Source organism: Mycteria americana, chromosome 1, assembly GCF_035582795.1.
Source record: "Mycteria americana isolate JAX WOST 10 ecotype Jacksonville Zoo and Gardens chromosome 1, USCA_MyAme_1.0, whole genome shotgun sequence".
NCBI lineage: Eukaryota > Metazoa > Chordata > Aves > Ciconiiformes > Ciconiidae > Mycteria > Mycteria americana.
This window is the reverse complement of record NC_134365.1, coordinates 64,605,638-64,628,550: the sequence shown is the minus strand read 5'-3', so window position 1 is coordinate 64,628,550 and position 22,913 is coordinate 64,605,638. Positions and strand designations below refer to the sequence as shown.

The 22,913-nt window shown below is 36.4% G+C and overlaps 1 protein-coding gene across 3 annotated transcripts in view; it reads left to right on the top strand.

The window, feature by feature from the left end:
* The window catches only part of KDM7A (lysine demethylase 7A), a 75,826-nt gene extending 53,792 nt beyond the window's left edge, over positions 1-22,034 (top strand). For 2 of the 3 annotated variants that reach the window (XM_075503243.1, XM_075503224.1), the window contains 8 exons: positions 1,240-1,364; positions 1,898-2,052; positions 6,854-6,951; positions 9,269-9,417; positions 9,564-9,776; positions 11,979-12,060; positions 13,202-13,478; positions 14,280-22,034. In XM_075503243.1, the coding sequence (XP_075359358.1) occupies positions 1,240-1,364; positions 1,898-2,052; positions 6,854-6,951; positions 9,269-9,417; positions 9,564-9,776; positions 11,979-12,060; positions 13,202-13,478; positions 14,280-14,374 (1,194 nt within the window). In that variant the 3' untranslated portion in view covers positions 14,375-22,034. The remainder of the gene's footprint in view (positions 1-1,239; positions 1,365-1,897; positions 2,053-6,853; positions 6,952-9,268; positions 9,418-9,563; positions 9,777-11,978; positions 12,061-13,201; positions 13,479-14,279) is intronic. The other variant, XM_075503234.1, reaches the window with a different exon arrangement.
* The last annotated feature ends 879 nt before the right edge of the window (positions 22,035-22,913 follow it).

Below are 22,913 nucleotides of genomic sequence, written 5' to 3'. Positions count from 1 at the left end.
TTCAAGTACAGTTTTTGAATTAGGACTGCTGTAGCTATCAAGTGCTACTTTGAATCAGTTCTGTGAAGAAAAGGGAGCTTGCAAAGCCTTGATTTGGTGAGGCTCTGAGCCAGACTGCTTCTCTATGTGTTTTTAGATAGCTGTTTTTTATAGTTCAGTTACTGTAACTTGATTAGCCTTGTTTTTTGGTCATTTTCCTATTTCCTGTATGACTATGCCTCCTTACCAGTAAGCCTAAGGCTGCCTTTGGTCTCCATTGTGGGGTTGTGGACTTTGTGGTCATGTTACAAAGGTATCATGGAGTGAATGAGTGAAATGTAGTGTCTTGAAAAATTCTTTTTTTCAGGTTTGATGACCTTATTTCAAAAAACAGCAACAGAAATGGGAGGAGTGACAGAATGGAAATAAGTAGCTTTATGGAAGGAAATAAGTAGCTTTCTGAGAATAAGAAATGTTCACGAATTTAGTTGGGACAGGATGGACTGTCATAGTGGAAAAATACTGATTTGGGTCCTTATATTGATCTTCATAAGGCATGAACAAGAGACATTCATTTAGCCCCCAAAGACAGGAAGCTGAACCTAAAATTCACCACAAATAGTTAACCTGTGCACTTCATTGCTACAAACAAATGTTTAGGAGTATTAGTCATTGTCATTTAATGTAGAAATATATTATTCACTATCAGTATTGACTCGTAAAAAAAAATCATATTATTTCACGTGTTCCTGGTAGGGCACATAAGTGTATCGCCGATTGCTTCAGAGTGTATGCCAAATGTAAATTGCTTTGAGCTAAGAAAGTTCTGCTTATGGAAGGTTACTTTCCATTATTGATGTTTTACTGTCCTATAAACCAGTTCTGGGATATGAATTCCAGGGACCTGATACCCAATCCAGGAGTTGCCTTATCAGTTCCAAGCCCACCTTTTGGCTTGCCTGTCTCTACTGGTATTTCTTTGTTTTGAATACAGTGATAAACCTCCAAAGGAAACATAAAAGGAGTGTTATAGTGAAGTTGTAGTTGTTTCAGATGCTTCAAGAGAGTATAGATGATTCAAGGAAGGAGAAGATGCAGTCTGCTGGTTTTTACATCCAAACGTGTTTTGTCTGTGCTTTCTTCAGTTGGTTGTCAGGAAGGTAACCATCCTGGTGCTGAGTTTAAGCTTTTGTGGAGTGCAGAAAAAACAATTGAATTTACAGAAATAAATAATAAGCAACGTTGCTTTTATTTCTTTAGGATACTGCAAGCTCAAAACTGAATGGGAGATTTAACAAGCCCTTTCAGCCGTCTTCTACAGTACCTGAATGGCGAACAAAAGACAACGATCTTCGCCTTCTGCTGTCAAACGGAAGAATAATTAGGTACAAAGGGTTGATTGTGGATCACTTGTTCCTAGTCATTATGGTCTGGAGCATGCTAATTATTAATAACATTTCTTTTCTGTTTGTGGAGCTCTAAGTTCCCTTTTACCTGTAAGATTCATGTTAGGAATATAGAAGGAAAGTGTTGTCTATTGTGTCTGCTGTCCCCTAGTAGAGCCATGGTTATGGAATGAAGAGGAGGAGATTCTTCGCATGTTCCTTTGTTACAGCATTTCATTCAGTTGCTCACTTGGGTTAGTACTGAAGGGAATGCTTCAAAGTAGAAACGGTTGTTTTGTATCCATCTGTTAGAGTGATTCTCATTAAAAATATTCTGGTGTAAAACTTTGCATCTTTATGGAAACGACAGTTGTACAGGGAGTAAAATGGGAATATGTACAATTAGGAATGAAGAGATGAGCATAAGAGAACGTTACTGTTGTATCTCAAGAGTGTGATGATGTAAATAATGAAAGGAAAACAATTGGTTTGGGTTTGGAAGAATAACATGATTTTTTTTTCTTGTGAGACAGAGATGAGAGACGCCCATTTACAGATCGAAGTCTTTACACAGCAGATAGTGAAGACGAAGATGACAGGACAAGGTCGAAAAAGACGACTGTTAAGGTGGAAGACCAGCCCTCAGGATTTGAAGAAGGGAATGCAGATGCCCAGAAACCACTGAACAGTAAGCTTGTCTAAGTCCTATCAGTTGAACATTTTGATGATCTTGAAGAGAGTCTAACTATTGTGAAGTCTGACTGAAATTTTACCAAAGTATAAAGAGGATAAACTAATAGATCAGAGAAGTAATATTAGAAGTTACAACAAAACATTTGTCAAATATTATCTGTCTACTGAAGAAGCTAACAGGATAGAGTTGAAAAGTAAAACTTACCTTTTAATGTTAGTGCCATCTTGAATACCATGTACAGCATTTTTCAGAGTGGAGGTTTAATTGGTGTTCTAGATGAGTATTTGTTCCTTTTGGTCTGTTTCATAATGTAAGAATGCTGATTTTTCTTGACCAAAATATACTTCAGTGTGAAAAGTTCATCACATCATTCACTGTAGAGAATAAAAAATCATAATGTGCAGCTAATTTTAAACCTATCTTATATTTCACTTTTCTGTTCCATTTGGTGATTACATACTTGTTCATACAATTTTGTATGTTTTGCTAATGAATAGGATTATTCTATGCAACTGATCAAACATAATTTAATGTTAATAAAATCTTATACTTTCAACCTTTGTGGTAATCTACAAGGCTGGGGAAGAATTTAGGTTATCTGTAAAACACTTTTAACGCCAATTCCCAATACTTTAAACCATCCTTCACTAGGAGTTAATCTTTTCTGGTCTTTCTGCAGCCTCAAGCCTTCCTGCCAAGTGTTCGGCAGTGCTGATCACAGAGTGTATTAGTAAAGTATCAATATTGAATGCCTGTTTTCAGTGCTTATTTTTAATAGCACTGTCTGTGTGCAGTGACACATTGGTCCTTGACATAGCTGTTCAGCTCTCTGTTTAATTATAAAAGTCACATCCTTTCACAGTAGAGCTTACAAGGGCTCAGAGGGTATGTATTAGGAAACTGAGGTCAACACTTAAAAGATAACAAGACTCCTCTAGAGACTTACAGTTCCCTTAGTTTCCTGCACAACAATCTGTAACAACATTTGAGTCCGTTGTCAGCCAGGATAAAATATTTAATTATTTTTGTTAACAAAGCAATTTGTAATCCCTGTTGACTGTGCTTCCAAAGGTCACAGAGAACAGTATTAAAAAATTTGCACAGGAAAGAGGTCCCTCTTGGGTACTCATGAACCAACAAGGCAAACGGCTTGTTGAGTGAAGGCTTAGGCATATGTAGCGTCTTTCCACTTTCAAAATTAAACTAAGTAAATTAAACTAAGTTTTACACTTGAATCAAAGATTAAATCATACAGAGAAATGGTAGATTTTCTTCAAAATTGTTGCTCTTATTTGATACAGAATGAATATGGCAGTGTGTACCTAAATGTAAGAAATGTACTTAGAACTAGAAGTGAATGTTGAGATTGTTCTTTCAGAAATTGAGTACTCAGGACTATCGCTAATATTTTTAATTGAATAGTGAGAGTCTTCAAAATTCCCTATTAAAGATCACCTACATTTGATTATTTTGTCTTAACTGAAGGTCTACAGAGAGAGAGAGAGAAGATATTCTTCTGCAGAGAATTCCATAAACAGAACTACCTGTTTCTGTAACAGCTGCCACCTTCCATTGTTCTTACTGGGATTTAGGCCAAGAGGCAATGTCCACAGAGAGATGCCTTTAAACAGATCAAGCTCTATATAGCTTTGTGTGTCATGCCAAGATCCTGGTTCTAAATGGTGACCCAGTGTTATCAGAGAGACAAAGATCAAGTGCTGTGCTTAACAGAGCAAGATACTTTGTGTGGATGAGGGGAAGGTGATTTAAGATATTTTTTTGAATTCACAGTAGCTTAGCCTGATCTTACAGGTAACAACTGCTTTCATTCACCTAATTTCTGGAATATTCCTCCCAGTCTCTGGAAGCATGCAGAGCCATAACTTTATCTGAGGGTAGACCAGTTCATTTTAAAGTAACAATAGTAATTACCAAGGTAATTCACAAAAACAAGAAGCAAAAAAAAAAAGCAAGCCCCTACTTATATATTTAGACTGAATTTTTTTAAAGCTCAGTTACAAATCACATTCATGGATGAAGAGATGAGGGGTCCTAATAATACACGATATGTTGTTGTGAAGATCAGTAAATGTATCTGAAACCTGTATGTGAAACAGAAGGGTGAGAAGACTACAGTAATCTTTTGCAGGGGAATGTAGAAAGTGAGGGGGGAAGGAAGGGGTGGAAAGCAACTGGATGGGTTTTTTTGGTTTTTTGGGGTTTTGGGGTTATTTTTTTGTTTTGTTTTGTTTTGTTTGTTTGGTTTTTTTTTAAGAGGATTATAAAGGAATGCAGCTTCCCTAGCTTTTTGAACAATATAAGGCAGAAGGAAAACTGGGGGGGTATTCTCTGACTGCTTTGCACAGAGCTTGCAAAATGAAGAAGTGGTAAAAATGGACAATGGTTTGGCCGCATATAAGAATATTGGCATAGCCAAACTGGATCAGACCTGAGGCTCGTACAGTGTGTTATGTCATATATGCTAGTACCCAGCCCCAAATGAACCAGGAATGTCTCAATAATGTTAGGTGGCTTTAGCTGTTCAGTCTAGATCACGTTACCAGATAGTAGGCAGATAACAAATAATTTGTCCCTCTTAGTGGGATATCATCGGTTAATCTCTATGAGAAGGCAGGAGGGCTTCTGAAGTATGAGACTCTGTATTTAGCATTGGTTTTATAAATCTTAGTATTATCTGTATGTAGCTAATTATGTACCTGTCCAGTTTCTTTTCTGTCTTGCTGAATCATTTGCCTTCTTATAGGAAGACTCTCATTTCTTCTTAATAGTTTTGTCATTTTAATAATTAGGATTTTCCAGTTCCTTAAGACAGAAAGAAGAAAAGTTCCTGAGGGGCCTTGATGAAGTTTATTTTTAAATTGTGGTTCATTATTTACACATTAATTTTTGCCTAATATCCGAAGCTCCACATGTGAGCATACTTAGATACCCTTAGTTGTTCTTGCCTCTTCCTTTAAATTGTCTTTAAGTTTGGAGCAGTTTTTTTTTCTTTGAAAAAGGCAGTAGTCCAAAGGAGAATTCATTTGAACTATATAACGGTATTATTTTCTGTATCATGCGTGCTATTGCTTATCCTAGAATCTTGTTTGCCTTTTTGAAATGAGCCGAAGGCTTGAGTTAGCATCAGACATCCCTTGGGTTTTTTTGAGCTACGGTAGTTTAGAATATTCATTTTATTATCATATGTTGAGCATTACTTTATTTAGCCTAACTTCATGTACAGTGTTGTTGCTCATTTACTGTGTTTGGATATTCCTCACAGTTCTTTCTAATACTATCTTAAGTTTAATTAGTCTTCTCTAGATTTTGGTCCCAGCTGTTCATTTTATTCACTTTCTGATAACCTGTCTCATTCTTTTCTTTCTTTTGATTCTAAAAATAATTTCCACTTATGCACTTATGCAGTGTTTAGAAATTAATAATGTCCCTTGAAATATAATTGACGCCTATTTATGAGCTTTGCCACAGTCTACAATAGGAACAAAATCCTACTAGAATTGCAGTGTGTATAGGGTTACAGGTACACCTTTTATGCTTGCATAATTAATGAGTTATGAAGAATTGCGTTCTGTTTATGTAGTTTCATGTAAAACTATGCTGAAAGCAAACCAACACAGATCAGAAATTAGCTCTGGAATGAAGACAAGTGAAGTTAAAATGTTGGTTTGCTTTCACCATAGTTTTATGTGAAACTGTAAGTACTTGAAAACTTGAAAAAGTTATGTTGCTTTCTTTATCCACTGCCTTCTTGACACACATTCATAGATTTTTTAATTCTATTTGGCTTTTCTCCAAAAAACTTTTGCTAGTTAAACTGCATATTGTAGTCTTTCACAAATTTGTACTTAATTAAGATTTTTGGCAGCAGCCTTGACACAGGTATACAGCCCACTGACCTTGAGCCTTGGATTCCGAACACTTACAAATGTGTTTCCTACTCATGGTTGTTTGGGACATACGTTGTCTTTTAAGAGTACATGCTTCTTAGAGCTGCTCAGCTACTTCACGTTTGAGTTCTTTCAGCACTTAAAAAAGTAAACCATGTGGACTAGGTGGCTGATTTGATCGATTGCTTTGTCATATGCCAGTGTTTTTGATGTCTATTTTGACACCTCATTCTCTGATTAGTACTTTATCTTTCTACTAGCAAATAGCATATCTAAGGTTGGTATTTCCTCTCCTCCTCTTCCTTTTCAGGTCTTTCTGTGATGAAAACCAATGCAAGTACGTTGTATATCATCACAGTAATATTTTAATCTTCTTTAACAGGTCTGCATTGTAACCCTGATTGGCACCTCTGTAGTAGCACAAAACAGGCAGAATATGCCAGTAAAACTGCTTTATTTTTAAACAAGGAAATTCCAGGTTCAAAGAGTCTAAGACAAAGTAATATTGAAGATTACTTCTAATTAACTTTTTCTGAGGGCTGCTTCTCTTGACTCTAGCCTATATACAAAAGCAGAAATTGCCCAAGGTGCTATCTGTGGAGCATGTGCTCTATGGGAGAGAAAAAATATATGCTCCTGCTGCACCTGATTTCTCTTCTTCTGGCTTTGTCCAGTGAGCCACTCGAGGAGTCTATTGGTCAACAGTAGGCAACTCACTAGAGTTTTAAGTAAACTTGACTTGTGAATCAGATCAGTGTGTGGATGTGCTTTTGTTTACAGACTGTTAAAAACTAAGCATGTGTTTCTTGTTCTTTACTCCCAAAATAATTGTTAAATTTTATGTGTAATAAATGTTGGGTCTTATATTTTAATTTTTCTCTCCTCAGTGTTCTTTGAAAGTGTGAAATCAGAACTCAGGAATGGATCCTCAGAGTACTCTGATATTTCTGATTCAGAAGAATCTGAGCCTGATTGCACTACACAGGTATAGCTGGAAAAAGTCACAAAAGTTAACAAAGCAATTAAATATAATTTTGCTCTCTCTCTTCAAATTTATCTGGTCAAAGTTTGTGTTAAAAGAGCAATAACCGTATTTAATTCTTGTTCAAGTTAATGTCTCAGACTTACGGTTCTGCCTCATTTTTCATGTATTCTAGTGTTGAGAAAAATGACAAGATATGCTATCTTGAGCCAAATTTTATTATCATCTTTGTCACTAAAGTGGGGCTGGCAAAGGATGAGCCCTGTTCTGGAACAGGCGGAGTCTGAGAAAAGTTAGATCCTAGTTGCTTTGTTCATTTCTTCCATAACAAATCTAAATTTCATTAGAATTGTGAGTATCTACCTCAGAGCTTCATTTTAGAGCATGGTTAAATGGAAACAATCTTGTAGGCCTTCAGTTTTTTAAATAAGCTGAAGTGGCTAAATACTACTGAGGTGTTTTAGACTATTTGAAATAAATGGGAATCCTCCATTTGAGGGTCTAGATCATAGTGATTTCTTTACAACTAAAGAAATATAAATGCACACACACACGTGTACATGTATCTATATTTACACACATGTATTTTAATACAACTTCTAGTATTTAGAAATGTGCATATGTATATACAAATATTTTTATGATTTTTTCCCTTGCAAAATTGTGCTCTGACTTACTAATTTCAATTTTAATTGGATAGCATTAAAATGCTAATAGGGTGGAGCGATTACCTCAAATTTTTGTTTTGTGCTTCTGGAAAGCTAATGCTTTGGTGTTTCTTTCAGTCGTCAGCCTACTATAAGACTTTACAAGAAGTCTTCAAATTCCTACTTTTTCCATGGTGGTCAAGATCTGTTTTTAATATTTGTTGTCTTCCATCATTACCTTATCTAGATGTTGGAATAAGTGATAGGAACCTTCATGATGTGGCTTCTTCTGGTTTCCTAAACTGCATTATCAGCAACTTCAGCTCAGCAGGTTTCCTTTTTTAAGACACAGAATCAACAGTTATTCAGAAGTGATATATTTCTTCTTCACAGGAGAATGTAGCCAGTTTTGGATGATTTTGTCATTGAGTGAAATGTTTTATATTAATGCCATTTACTCTCTTAGTTCATTTTGGATGTATCATTACACAAGACAAATTTAAACATGCAGAAAAATTATTCCATTAGATACTATTAGAAATTAAGAAGCAGAAGAATATAGAAGGAACTATCTCAGTAGCTCCTGTAAATCCTATTTATGTTTTTATATTGCATCAAAGGAGACCTTAACAAAACAAGATAATAGCTTTATTACTACCATTGTGTCATAGTTACAATTTAATTGCCCATTTGTGTCACTTTCTCAGTGTCAAAGATTAACAAGCTGCTCTTGGAATGAAGCTGTTGTATAAAAACACCCCATCAAAATTCTTTGCTTGGTGATACGACGCACTTCACTCATTCCAGTTCGTTTTTGATGATAGGGATAGTGGTGTCAGTCTTGAAGGGTTATGATTCCTCCATGTTCTGATCTTCCACTTTCAACACTTTTACTGAATGTCATTTATATTCCTTGGCTTGAACAAAAATTGTGGCATTCTCTGTACTTGTTGAAAATAGATTAGTGTGAATTACCAAGATGGAACATATCTATTGTAGCCCTTGCTTCATGAAAAGGCATATTGAGTCACATATGGTTGCTCCACCTTTGAGAAGCTTCTGCCCATGAAAACTGTAATCTCAGCAGGAGCTGAAAAGCCCTTTCATTCATGAAATCAGACTGTGCCACTGTAAGAGAGGCAACAGCTGCTGTGCTTCTGTTCCTGCTGTGTTCTGGATTTACCTGAGAGCTCTTCACTCATAAGAGACATGCTGCTGCTGAAAGTTATCTTTTGTGAGAGCAAGAACTAGAAACAGTTACTTGGGGCAGGTTGTGTCCCGTGATGCATAATAGGCATCAATTCTGGCTGCTGCTTGGAATCATACTTCCATATTTTGTCCTCTAGTTTGAATATAGAAGATAAGAATAATCAATGCTCTGTTTAAAGACAGTACAATGATTTGTGCATGGTTTAATGTGTGTAGTGTTTTCTGTAAGAAAATGGATTTCAGAGATGCTTTCTATATTGCTGGAGCATGTACTCATCAGTGGTAGAAAATTTGGATGTATAGCATCTCAGTTGCTGTATTCAAATTAATTGCATTCTGAATACTATATATATATAAAAGTTTGACCTGGAAGCTTTTGAATTTTTTACTTAGCATAAATTAAGGTAGCGTCTCTATTTAGGAGGCATGGTGATCATACTGCATACTGTTTCCTCTTGTTTCAGCAGAAGGATTCCTCCACAGAGGAGTCGGAAAGCTCAGGTGATGAAGAGAAACAGGAAGTAACATCAAATTTCAAAGAGGAATCTAAGGTCACAAGAGACCTTTGTCAGAATACCCAGAAGCCATCCAGAAATGAAACTCCCAGTAAAAAGTAAGCACATTGTGGGCATTTGTGTATAAACTGTTAGACCTTTTCGCACATATTTATGGTTCTGCTTTTATACCAATGTAAAAATCATTCCTTCAGAGAAATTCAGGGTTCTGTTTTGAACTGCTTACTACTCCTTATTTTTCTAGGGAATGTCCTACCTCGACAAGTACAGAAGAAGAAGCTATTCAGGGCATGCTTTCTATGGCAGGATTGCACTATACTACATGTTTACCAGGTCATACTCAAAGCACAGACTGCACAGATAAAAGAACCTCTCTTCAGGAACACAGAAGCTACCCCAGGAGTCGGCATAAAGACAGACAGCCATCTCAAAGCCACAAAACAATAGAATGTGGTAGGTATCTGAACTAATGACACTGCTGCTCTCTGCTCGTGGACAAACTGCTCAGAATAAGCACTTAAAAGTTAAATTTTTGGATTTGTAGTCAAGTTTTTAAGTAAATCAGACCAACATTTAAAAAGGTATGTTCTTTGGTGGTGTTTTGGTTTTGTTTTTGTTTTTTTGTGGTTTTTTTTCTTTCTCTAAAAAGTAAATGTTACTTCTGAAAACCAGGACAAACTTATCCTGAGAGGTCATCAGAATACATCTTCTAAATACTGCCATCTAAAAGTTTTGTGGCATCCTTACAAGAGTGGCAAAGTTTATGGCTAGATTGAAAGTGTAGTCTCCTTATTGAAAGTGTAATCTTCTTCAGAAGAGATTGACAGAACCTTCATGGTTGTAGCTTTCACGGCATGTGTGTTACTTAGATACCCATAGGAATCTGCTTGGTGATTTTTCATATGTCTTTGGAAGACGTATTTGGCTTTACTCCTGAAATTCTGCTGTGACCACAGTGCATTAAAGGAGATTCTAATCTTGAAGAGGAGAATTCAGAGGTAATTTTTTTGACAGTGGCATTTTGATGTCTCTGGAAAACAGACATCTGTTGAATGCATTTTGGGAATGACAGACAGCAGAACATTAACACTATTCTCCTCAAAGGAATCAAAATCACTTCTTGGAACAGAGAGAGAGTCATTATGTTTCAAAATTCTTTGCTTGAGAAGGAAATGGAAGAGGATTATAGGTTTGCTGATGTGAAACAAATAGAACCCCACCAACAAATACGGTGCTAACTCAAAGAACTAATAGTATGTTGGTTTTTGTTTACATGGATAACAGGAAAGCCTGATGTGATGTCATGGGCTGTGTTCTGGTAATTGAAGCTGTATGTCCTTAAAACCCACCCACCAAATAAATAAATAAAACTACCACCACCACCAAAAAACTCTAACCAACAAACCACACAGACACATACAGTGCCTTTCCATCTTTGTAACCTTATGAAAAACAATATCCAGGTTTCTAAATTGTGGTGGGTTGACTCAGGCCAGCAGCTAAGCACCCACACAGCCACTTGTTCTCTCCCCCCATCCTGTGGGATGGGGGAGAGAATAGAAAGAGCAAAAGTGAGAAGATTCATGGGTTGACATAAAGACAGTTTAGTAAGTGAAGAAAAGAGGAAAAGAAACAAGTGGTGCAAAGGCAATCACTCACCACCTTCTGCAAGCAGACTGATGCCCAGCCAGTCTCTGAGCAATGACTACCTTGGAATACTGCCTTTCCCTCCAGCCTCTTCCGCTACCCCAGTTTTTATTGCTAAGCATGACGTTATATGGTGTGGAATATCCCTTAGGCCAGTTCAGGTCAGCTGTCCTGGCTATGTCCCCTTTCAGTCTCTTGCCTACCCCTAGCCTACTTACTGCAGGGGACAGAGTGGGAAAAGAGAAGGGTGTGACACTGTGCAAGCACTGTTCAACAACAGCCAAAACTTTCATGTGTTATCAACACTGTTTTAGCCACAAATCTAAAATATAGCACCGTATGGACTGTTAGGAAAAAATTCCGTTCCTGACAGACCCAATACACGTATCAGACTCCACAGATGAGGAAGATGAAACTGTGCTGCTTAGCTAGCAGGTTTTGCAAAACCTTTTGGTCTCTCCAAATTCAAATTGAATTGATGTCTCGGGATACCCTTAATTTTACAAGTTAACTGTATTGTAAATGTATTTTCAATGTGAACACTTCTATAGGCCTATCAGCATAGACCTTCCGTATGTTGTACCTGAAGAGCACATCAATGCTTAGAAACAATACAATCAATAATACCTGAAAATAAAGACAATGTCCATCTTTGTATGAACTCCTCATGATACAAAGCCATGGTAGGAAACTGAAAACTGTAGCATAACAAATAAAGTAAGCTGCGTTCCACATCAGTACATTCCAATTTGAACGATTATGTTCGTCTGACCTTCTTACTGTGGTATATGGATCTTTAATTAGGTGTATTTATACTGTGAGATTGTTTTCCCAGTTTAGTGTGTAGAACCAAGCAACTCTGACAACTTTTATTTTGTATCTAGGAATTATTTTCCATTGTATTTTCCTTTCTTTCTTGTTTTAATTTTAAAGTTATTCAAATGTATAATTAACTTCATATTCCTAGTTTTTTATTTTAAAATTTAAGCTTGTTGAACTTCTCTTTAGGTAGGTCTGTGAAGGAAGAGGAAAGAGACTTGGGGACTTCAGCATGGGCTAGACACCTGAATGAAGCTTCGAGGATTACCCCTCAGGTAAAGCAATACTTTAAACCTTTTGAACACAAAAATTTTTATAGGAAAAAGAGATCATGACGTTGTAAGTACAGAAAGCATGGTGAACAGGTCTTTCCACACTGCATATCTGATAATAGATACTTTTGATGCTGGTAACTGAGTATTATATTTTTGTAATGCTTTTTTTCATTGTTGTTGTTTTGATTTTTTTTTTCCCCTTTCAAACTCTCTTCTGTCATAGTGGCTAGTATTAAGATGCTCAGGGCACTATCTTGAAAAATAAAAAATACTTTATAAAAAAAGTGTGAATTTACATTCAGTCTAACTGGGGAAGCACTGTGTTGTTTATTCATTGTTATTCCCAACCAGAGGATCAGAACAAGTGGAACCTGTTGATAGTATTTATAGTAAAGATACTTGCTTAGGAAATTGGTACTGCCAAACTGATACAACCTTTCAACAGCCAGCAGGTAGGAGTATTTTTGCTTTCTGATGTCCAGGTGCAATCCAGCAAGGAATATGTAAATGAAAGGTTGTGTGTCTTGCACTCTGAACTTTTTTAGTATTTCTAAAATTGTCTGTATTAGAAGTATTAGAACAACTAAACAATTAAATAGAACAATAGAACAATTAAAGTTGCAAAACAACAGTGCTATTTAATAGCTGTGTTTTAACTGCATGCTTTTTAGCTTTTTTTGGTATGAATATCTAACTACATGGTACTCCTTACAGTTTGTAATTCCCAGTTTGGCATTTGTTCTCTTATCAGCTGAATATTGAAAACAAATTGCCTCTTTATGTAGCCAATGGTTATGGTATGGATTGCTATAGTGGCCAGTTTAATCAAGAGCAGTTGCATTTGTTTTGATCACTGCAAACTAAAACAAAAAAGCAGAGAAATTGAGTACACTAGTATGTGTAATTAATCTATAGCATTGCCCTTAAGTCCATATGGAAAAGCTTGCACAGAGATACTATACTGTATCTTATTTTTAAGAGGTACCTATACTAAAAGAAATGATGGAATCATAAAGTGGTCAGACACTGGTGGAACTGAAATATCTTTTTCAAAGATACAGTAGTATAGAAAAACTGGAGTGAACTTGTAGCCAGAAGGTATCAACTTCCACTTTTTTTCTTCTCCTCATTTCCATACTAGGATACAAGTAAAACTCAAAAATATATCAAGAAAGAGGGTGCATCAGAAGCCAATCATAAGGTTCAGGAAAACAGAAGTATAGTCCACAACAACGGCTTGAGTTTTCAGCATGGCAAGTATACACGAGACTCCAATCTAATTCAAGGAGAATGTCGGCTGAGTGATGGCAGCCTTAGCCCTGACAGGCCGTATGGTGAAACATCCTTGTCTGTACCACTTCATCCAACAAAGAGGCCAGCGTCAAATCCACCCCCTATCAGCAACCAGGCGACAAAAGGTAATGTTTATCTCTGTTGTCCTCTTGCCAGAGTGAAAAAAAAAAAAAAAAAAAAAGAAAAAGACTAGGCAAAGGAGCTTGTAAACGTCAAAAAGAGCTGGTAGATGCAGAAACTGAAAAAAAGACAGACCTTGAGGAAAAATATAAAATGGGCATCCTGTGAACACAGGATTTTGGCACAGAATGCATGGAGGCATAACTAAGAGAGATCTAACTGGGTGTGTGGCCAGGTGAAACTTTCAGAGTTACCATTGCACCTCTGCAGGTATATCTGTTACGCATTTATTACAGGGAACAGAACCACAACTACACTCTGAAACACTGGCCTGAATCAGATTTGTTTATTGAAGTGAAGGTTTAAAAGCTGTGACACTTCAAAAAATAGTCTGATGATCATAATATTTAGTTTTTAGTTTCTAGTTTATTTTCTAAATTTACTCAAGGGAATAACTTGCTTGAGCAAAATTCAGGAAGCACAGTTTAGGTTCTCCCCTACCACACCCACTGCCCTTCCCTAGACTGGAAACGTTTGTAAATAATATAATCACTTTATTTATGATAATGCTAGCCAGAGTTTAGGGAGAACAATTCCTGTTTTTTTTTACAGTTTTGATTTCCTGTTTGTTTCCTCCCAAACAGACAAATGAAAAACTACTTTTTTTTTTTTTTTTTTTTTTTTGGAAACTGATTCAGGTGAAAATTTTGCCTGCTTCAGCTTGAAAGCTGGGTTTCATCTTTGTTCTACGATGATAAAAGTTTGTTCTGAAATTCCTGATTGAAGTACTTGATTTCATTTTTCAGGCAAACGTCCAAAGAAAGGAATGGCAACTGCTAAACAGCGCCTTGGGAAGATCTTGAAGCTGAACCGGAATGGCCATGCACGCTTCTTTGTTTAATGTAGCTGCTACTTCTACTACTGCTGTCTTTCCTACACAGACCAGTATTGAGGTCAACAGAGCCTGGAGCTGCTGTTATTCCTCTGCTTGAAGCAGACTTGCATGTACCATATAAAACACTGCCTGATGAACAAAAACAAGAAAGAAAAAAAACCCAACAAAAAAAAAAACACAACCCAATGCTGCATTTTCACTGTGCCACACCTGCTCAGCAATAACCATATGGGAATGGGGAAATCTTCAGAGAGACATGGACTGTGAGAAATAGTCTCTCATCAGGGCTTGAATATCATTTGTTGCTGGTAGTTTCTGACCTAATTAATGAGGGGAAGATGATGAAGGTGGTTTATCAATAATTTATTTCTGATAGATTTTGACAACTTTTAAATTCATTTAAAAAACCTATTTATTTGGAAGACTTTTTTGTGGGGGTTATTAATTTAGATTTAAGAATGTGAAAGTTTTTAATTGTTTTGATAATGTATGTTTGGTGCAGTGGAGAGCCACATTAATTGTGATTAGTCTGGACTCCTAAATTTGATATTCAGGTTATAGTCTTAAATAGGGGTAAGATGCATTATTAATTATTTTTTAAATTAAGGCATATGGAATCCTATTTTTTTTCCTGCTTTTGTAAGCTATTGGTTGGGCTTCTGTTGACTTGCAAGTTGCATATTCTCTGCCAGCTTGATTACTTTTTGACCTGTCCTCTTTTATACAGATTTATTTATTTGATGGACTAGAAGAGACTCCTAAAGACAGAAGAATCTTCTTAGTCGGTCCAGTAGCTAACTTGTTTTAAACTGCACCCCTTTCCTCCAAATTGGAGTGCATACTTTTCCTCCTGATGATCTATCTGTGATGATTTTCTTCTGTAAAAAGGCTCCCTGAAATTGTATTTGTACAGGTTATTTAAGAGTTGGTACAAAGGAGGGAAACCTAATATGTCTTTTTGGAGGAATGGGGACATCAGTTAAGATAAATGTTTCTTCAGAACAATTACTCTGAAATAACTCATAAGATATACATTGCAGTCTTAACTTTTGGCATATTACTTAATGTAGCATGGAAGAAGCATTAAAATATTATTGTACTTTAAACACATTTTACTGAAGAGTCAGGAAGGCAGGAAAATGTGTGTTGCTTTCAAAGCTGGGCGAGACAGCCAATTAAAAGTCTTAACTGGTGCATATATAAGCATTAAGTAGCTTACTGGTATCAGAATGATCATTTGTGTCAGGCTTCATACAGAGCTGATAGCAAATGCCGATTCTGAATTACTGTAAATAATTTTGATTTAAAATTTGTATTTTTCTGTAATATAAAATTAAATATTTAACTTTTGGGGGATGGGGATGAAGGCGGAAAGGGGAATACTTTTACTTGATTCTGGAAAAAGGGCATTTTGCAGGGTCCAGCCAAAATGAAAACATTAATATGCTAGTGACAACAATACTGTTGGTTGTTTGGGGTTTTTTTGGTTGCTAAGAGTAAAAATACTCAGGCATAGCTATCCAAGTCATTGAATTGATTTAACTTTCGATACCAGTTTTTCCTTCCTCCATATTCTATACTGGAATCGTTTTCTCTTGTTGTGGCTTAAAAACAAATTCAGTTGGACTTTCCAGAATATTTGTGCAGAGTTATTTTTATTTAGGCTACATTATGAATGCCTTTACAAATTTATGGAAATAGTTCTGATGTCAGGTGTTTTTGATTATTGCAGGGTCAAAACTATTCAGCACTATGTTATTCTGTTTCTAAATTGAGAAACATCAAAACATAATGCAACTGCAAATAAGTCAGGTAGCTTTCATGGCTTTACTTCCTCTGGAGCTTGAAAATTATAACTTAGGAGTGTTTTTTGCAGCCCTGCTTTTACATTGTGTTGACTTGACTTTATAGTTTTGTGTGTGTGCGTATGGGTGAATTTTTTTAACCCTTTTTGTTTGCTAATTATGGTTTCACAAAAGCATGTTTTCAGTCTTTTTAAAATTTTTTTAATTATTATTATTTAATGCAAGCTATCAACCTTGTTTAGACTCTTGGGAACGGAGGTAACAAAGGATTTCTAAAAAGCAGAAGATAAGCTAAGAGGTACTCTACAGGTGCTGAAAGTGACTATAATTACTTGCTGTTCTCAGGTGCTATGTTTTCCAGATGGAGATAGTTAAAAGAGAATATTTTAACTATGTTCTAATATGTTCTCACCAAAGTCAAAGACATAAACTATGTTGTCAATATTAGTTAAAATTATATACCCATATAAATATTCTCTGTGCTTAAGCTCAAGCAAATGGATTAATGCCTGCCAGGCTTTGGAAACTGTTTTAGCTTTAGCATTTTGAACCAAACTGTTTCCTTCTTGCTGGCTGTATAATTTTTAAGAATAGAAAATTCCAGTTTAGGGCAGCAATCAGATTCAGAGCAGAGTGAAGAATGAGCTCTCTCTCCTTTAAGGCAGATTTTTGAGAACACTTATCTGAAATAGAAGTATGCCAGAATAGAATCTGGAGTAAGGAATTTTAAAATACAGAGTATGCTTTCTTGTACATGTGACTGGCTTATACAAAGTCTCTTTTCTGACCATCTGCATTATTTATCTGTATCTTACTATTGGAACACAGATGTGGCTGGACCCATATATATTATTTCTTCTTGGTTTTATTCTTTCTTTACTCTACTTTCTACCTTTTTTTTCAAAGTGGCTCTCCGCTGTCATGAATTTATGTAATAGTCTCTTCACAGGCTGTCAACAGGCAGAGGTTCATTCCCATTTTCTTCAGATATCCATGCTTCCAGCAGAAGTTAGTTCTCATGTTCCACCTCAGAACAAGTAATTTAAAAGAAATTGCCATGATAAGCAGTATTTTAAAAAAAAAAAAAAAAGGAAAAAAAAAAAAAGGAAAAAAAACAAAGGGGAAAAAAAGTCTCCTGGTAGCTCATGAAGAGGATGTGGTGACCTCACTTGTTTTATGTACTTGTAGGTAGGGATATTTTTATTGTGTTCTAGATGAAAACACTACTGCACCAATCTTTCTGTAGATGGACTGAACCTTGTGTTGTTGTAGTGGAGAGAGAAAGCCCTATTTTTTTTCCTTGCTGTCTCACTTGGGGTGGAAGAGGGAGGGAGTAGGGAACACTGACTGGACAACAAAGAGAATTAAGCCTGCTATGGTAACTCGTTTTCAAGGATAATCTTTTTTGAAAAGTTAGAGAACTTGGATTTGGCATACAACTTACATTTTTTTGTAGACAGAACAGTAGGAAATGAAATATTGTAGAGGTTTTCCCATTCTCTAAGTTCTCACGTTCCTGCAATTGAAAAAAAAAAAAGAAACAAACACGAAAATGGAAAGACCACCTAGAAACTGTATCAAAGACTCTTCCAGCAACTTTCCCTTTTCTTCTCCTACTATACTTGCTAATAAAGCCTGGCTACAAGGTAGCCTTTGTTGACCTCTGAGGTAGATTACCTATGCAACCTATAATACTCTACATGAATCCATTCTTAAAGACAATTTTGAAAGGGTTAGATGTTGAGAGATAAAATTGTTGCTTTCTGATCACATGGGAATTTTGGGGGTTTTGGGTTTTTTTGGTGGTTGAGGTGCTTGTGTTACCTTTAGCAGAGATATAAGAGAGCACAGTGTCATGATCACATTTTACAAGCTTCAGCTTTCCCTAGGCTTTGCTATATGGCATAAGCTACCTTCATTCACAAGGCCATGAAGTTGTAAATGTTGAAAATTTTTGCAGGGTTTCAGAGTCAGAGCTGATGTGAATCTTGCTACCCCCTTTTTGGTAATTGTGGAGACTAAGCAGAACTGAAGCTAGAATGACCTAGTACTACAAGCCTATAACTAGCGCCCTATTTAGGCTCCACATGCCCACCTATCCCTTCACACCCCCACCATGACGCCCAATCTAGTGTCTTTCCAGAGTTTCATTCACGTAATACTTCCAGACCATTAAAAGCTGTTTGTAGCTCTGGGGTTGAGTGAGCCCAGAGCTACTTTTTCACAGAAGAAATATAAACGGAACCAAGGGCCTTACTATTTGTGGTTAAACAAGATTAAAAGCTGCAACATCCATTTTTCCAAAAAAAAAAAAAAAACCCCAACAAAAAACACCCTAGTAACCCTCTTTGTGGGAGCATATGAGTGATAAATCATGCAGTGGATGGGAAATATAAGTAGCACTGATAAGGAAATGCATGTTCTTATGTTCTTCATAGGCTGCATTTCTGTTTGGAAAAAAATACTTTTTCTACTTTTAATATAAATTAAGCCATAAGAGTTTCATGCTGTGGGAAGGGAATGAAAGGGATCACTTTAAGAGATTATATTGATATGTATTGTCACTTCTGCTGGGAAATGTCTATTGCTGCCAATGCTTTGGTGAATCTTTTTTTTTTAAAAAAACATGGAATTTGAAAAAAAAAAAAGAAAAAAAAGGGGCTAGTTCTTGGCTATATTTACTAGTTTTGTAGTAACGTTTTGCTGGCCCGTTTGTCTTTTCCTCTCCTTTTTCTACTCTCATAGTCTAATTTCTATCTTTCCTTCTAGTGTCTCTGAAAATACTAGCTTGTCTGCTCAGTAGGGGTCGGTGTATGTGTGTCTTCCTTTTTACAGAAACGCACTACTGTGTTAAGTATTTGGCTGGGAAATGGGATGCTGCAGCTTTAAGAGCATTTTTTTCAATTCATAACAGTATTTCCCATCCTCTTTTGCCTGCAGGCAGGGAAAGTGTATGTACAGTATTTATTTTGTTTTGATTTTACTTTAAATTTGTAAGTTTCTATAAGTAGTTCACATTGATTATTCTAGGGGAGGACAAGTGGCTTTGTTTAAATTTGTATTTGATATTCATAGTTTCCACTTTCTGTACTTTAAAATACTGAAATTAAAAAATTGTATTGCTTATGTTTTGATTTTAGCACTCTAAAGCGTTTAATTTCTTCAGACTTCTGCTCATTTGCTTCAGTGTAAATACAGAAAACTGTACTGAATATCATGAGGAGAACAATGCTTTTCTAGGTCCAATCTCTGTGCCCTTGTCGCATTTTAAAGAAGAAATTTTCTGGAGAAATGTGAGAGGGAATATTCTCATACTGTTTTTTTTTATTTTTTCAAAGTGCAAATCTCATTTCAATCCAAGTATATTATATGGCAACTAAATGCATTTTGTGAAGATGTGTATATTCTTTTTGAATCCTAATATAAAAGGGAAGTGTAAGTGTTTGTGATCCGTCATACTAGCAGATCTAGAACTGTTAGAAGGGTGTCAAATGGTATTTCATGTTCTTGTTCTTGGTTTTTGTTCAGGTTTGTCTCATGCTACTGATGACTGACTCATCTCTTGATTTCCTTTTTTTTTTTTTTTTTTTTTCTCTTTAAGTGTGTGCAGTTTCTGGAAGAAGAGATTTCTCTTTCACACTTCCATGTACTTTGTCATACTTGGTTTTATCCTGGGTGACTTCTCTGCTGATTTCTCCCGCCACATGTCATCTTCTGGTTTACAGTTGTCAGTGTTCCCTCTTTTGACTCCTTATGGCAGTACAGTGTTTGCATGTGGGTACTCTACTTGGGGGTAATGGAAGCATTACTGTGTTGCACTCCAACTTCGTGTAATGCATTTTCTTCTGCAAATAGTGCTCCATGCTACTGAACTGTGATGGGCGGATGCTTAGATTCCAGTGATGGTCATTTTATGAGCGCCTTAGATAAATGATACAGTAATGGCATTGGAAGAACCAGGTGGCAAAAGGTGTTTGATTTGAGCATCCTCTGCAGCTGCTCAAGTTTACTTCTTAGCCTGGATTTTAGTTTACAGAGAATTTATGGTTGACTATAATGACAAGGAGATCCGTTCATGGACCAGGACTTCATTGTGCCAGGTGCTTTACAGACAAAGAACAAGAATGCTGACCTCATCAAACTATGTACTGCTTAAGTATAAGATTGAAATAGTTTAAAAAAACCCAACAAACTAGTAAGTTCTGTGGCCTAAAGTTTAAAACATGATAGTGTTGTAGATTTTGGGGGCAGAAACTTCTGTGCTGTTTCAAAAACAAATTTCATTTGAGTGGAGTAAGAAATCATAAGGAAAAATAATGATTTAAGTACAGGGGATGAAGATTAAATATTTATACATCCAGAAATCAGTTCATGCTGTATTTTGACATGCCTTTTCATCTTTTCAATTAATGTGTTAAAACTTACTTTAAATTTGGTTAGCCAAAGATTTGCCAAAGATCTGAAAGAGCTGTTTGTCTATCAGAGCAACCACGTATTTTGAAAAAGTCTTGATCACTGTGACTGAAGAACAACGCTACAACCTACGCATTTCCATCAGACTCACTCATCTGGATTTGTCACACTGAACTCACTGCACATACGAATGTTCTGGTCTTAACGTGATAGACTTAAGAGAGCGCCTCAGTGGACCACAAATAGAAGTTTCATACCCACATAAAAACCTATTAAGCACCTTTACTATTTGTCCTTTTGTTTTTGCCAGCTATGCTCCAGAGCTTTTCTCTGTGACTGCTGTTTGGTGGATAATAGGTAGGATAATACACTGGAAAATATGTGAAATATCTCAAAGTGCTGCTTTAAATGCTACTGGATAGCCTTCAGCACCTGGAGCTGTGTTTCCATTAAAAGTCAGAGTTTCTGGTTTTCTGCTTTTCTATTTGGGGAGGATGGGGAAACACTTACCTGGATTGTTCTTTCCTAATGGACAGATGGATTTTAAAGATTTCAAGGCTACCAAATACCACAAAAGAATTTAATTTCTAAAGTCAGGGAATGGGCAAGATACCCTTCTTGGAGTTGTTGGTTTTGTTTTTCTTCTTCTTTTTTTTTTTTTTCTCTTTATCAACAGTATTCTGCTGCTTTTGAGGTAGAGTACCCCCTTGTAAAGTGCCTACAAACTTGGTTCTGTGTACATTTAGTGAAGTTCAACTCTTTCTCTAGAGGGTTTGTCGTGACCTGCTTAAGTTGTGAAGCTATTGTGGTGGCTCATTAGTTAACACATTCAACCAAACCTTTTCTTGTTTGTTTTGTTTAGATATAACTTTGGATTGATGATGGAAACCTGAGTAGTAGAATGAATATGGTGAAGTCAATCATGCTGAGTGTTGGTTTCTATAGAAACTTTTTTTTATTTGTATAGAAGTATTTCTCCTGGGAGCCCTTGAAATTACGCTTTTACTGCTGGTAAGTAATGTCAACTGTCTCAAGCCAAAAGTTAATGAGGACTGAAACTGTAAAACCAGAATGTTATTGTTACTCATTCTGATACAACCAGGAATTTTAAATGCCTTTGTTTCTACAGCGGACAATGACTAAAGTCTACCTGCAGAAGAAATAGCTGGTGATCAAGACAGTGAATAAAGTTTGTCATTGCCAGAGCTCATAGTATTCCACCTAACAGCCAGCTAATAGGACAGTTTGCTTTGTCTAGACTAAGGTCTGATTCCTCTGAAGCCAATTATATCCAGTCTTTAGAATAAGTACTGCAAATTTCTGAAGAATTGTGTTTGGCTTAATAGATCTATTTATCTGTACCGCTCCTGCTGTATTTGCTTTGGTCTTGGAAAAAAATACTCTACTTTGGAACATGTAAGTCAACTAAAAGAACAGTATGCAAAGAGTCTGCTTGTTTGTGGTGCTTTGCCCCAAAGTTTATTTCTCATAAGAAATGTTTTATTTGCTGCAATGAGTGTGAGTAAAGTTCCCACCCATACTTGGAGAATGTGATATTTATCTGGAAGAAACATTTGCCCTTCAATCATACACCTTGGTGGGAAGTCATAAAGATGCAAGTCAGCTTTTTGTTCCGGTAAAACTAAAAGCCAACAAAACTCTAGAAACTGCTACTCCGGTCTCCTAAAACAGGATCTGGGCTGTGGAAATGTGGTTTAACTAGGCAGCTTTTTCAGGCTAGTATTAATTTGAAAAAGATACTAAATCATGTGCTTCATTCTTAAGTTGTTGATTACTAGTTACAGTGGTTTTGCTTTTTTACAAAAGATCTTTGAATAGATCCATTACAGGTCTGGCCCAGTAAGGATTTTTCTGTGCTTGACCTGCACTCATAGAAATTGTTTTGAATTCCATCCTGTGATGGTTACTGAACAGAGCTCTTCCCATGTGGTTGAAGTGCTTCTCCTCAAGAGGCAAATAACCTCTGTGTTCCCACCGAGTTACACCTATTGAAGAAAGAGAGCATTCTAAGAGTGTTTTTACCATGCCGACTGTCCTGAAAGTGATGTCAGAACTGGGTGGCTCAGATGAGGTTAGGATTGAGAGGAACCCTTTGCTTCTAAGTCCATATTCAGCCCAGGTCCACTGGGAGGGGGGGGAAGAAAAATCTGTGAGCTGTGCAGTGCGCTACTGCCAAATCAGTTGATCATATTCCAAAGACTGCTGGACAGCTGTGCCTGTCATAAAACTGAGCACCACAAGTGATGCTGAATTGCTCTAGTCTTGGGAGGGAGACCAAGCATTAAATGGGACATGGCATCTGAATG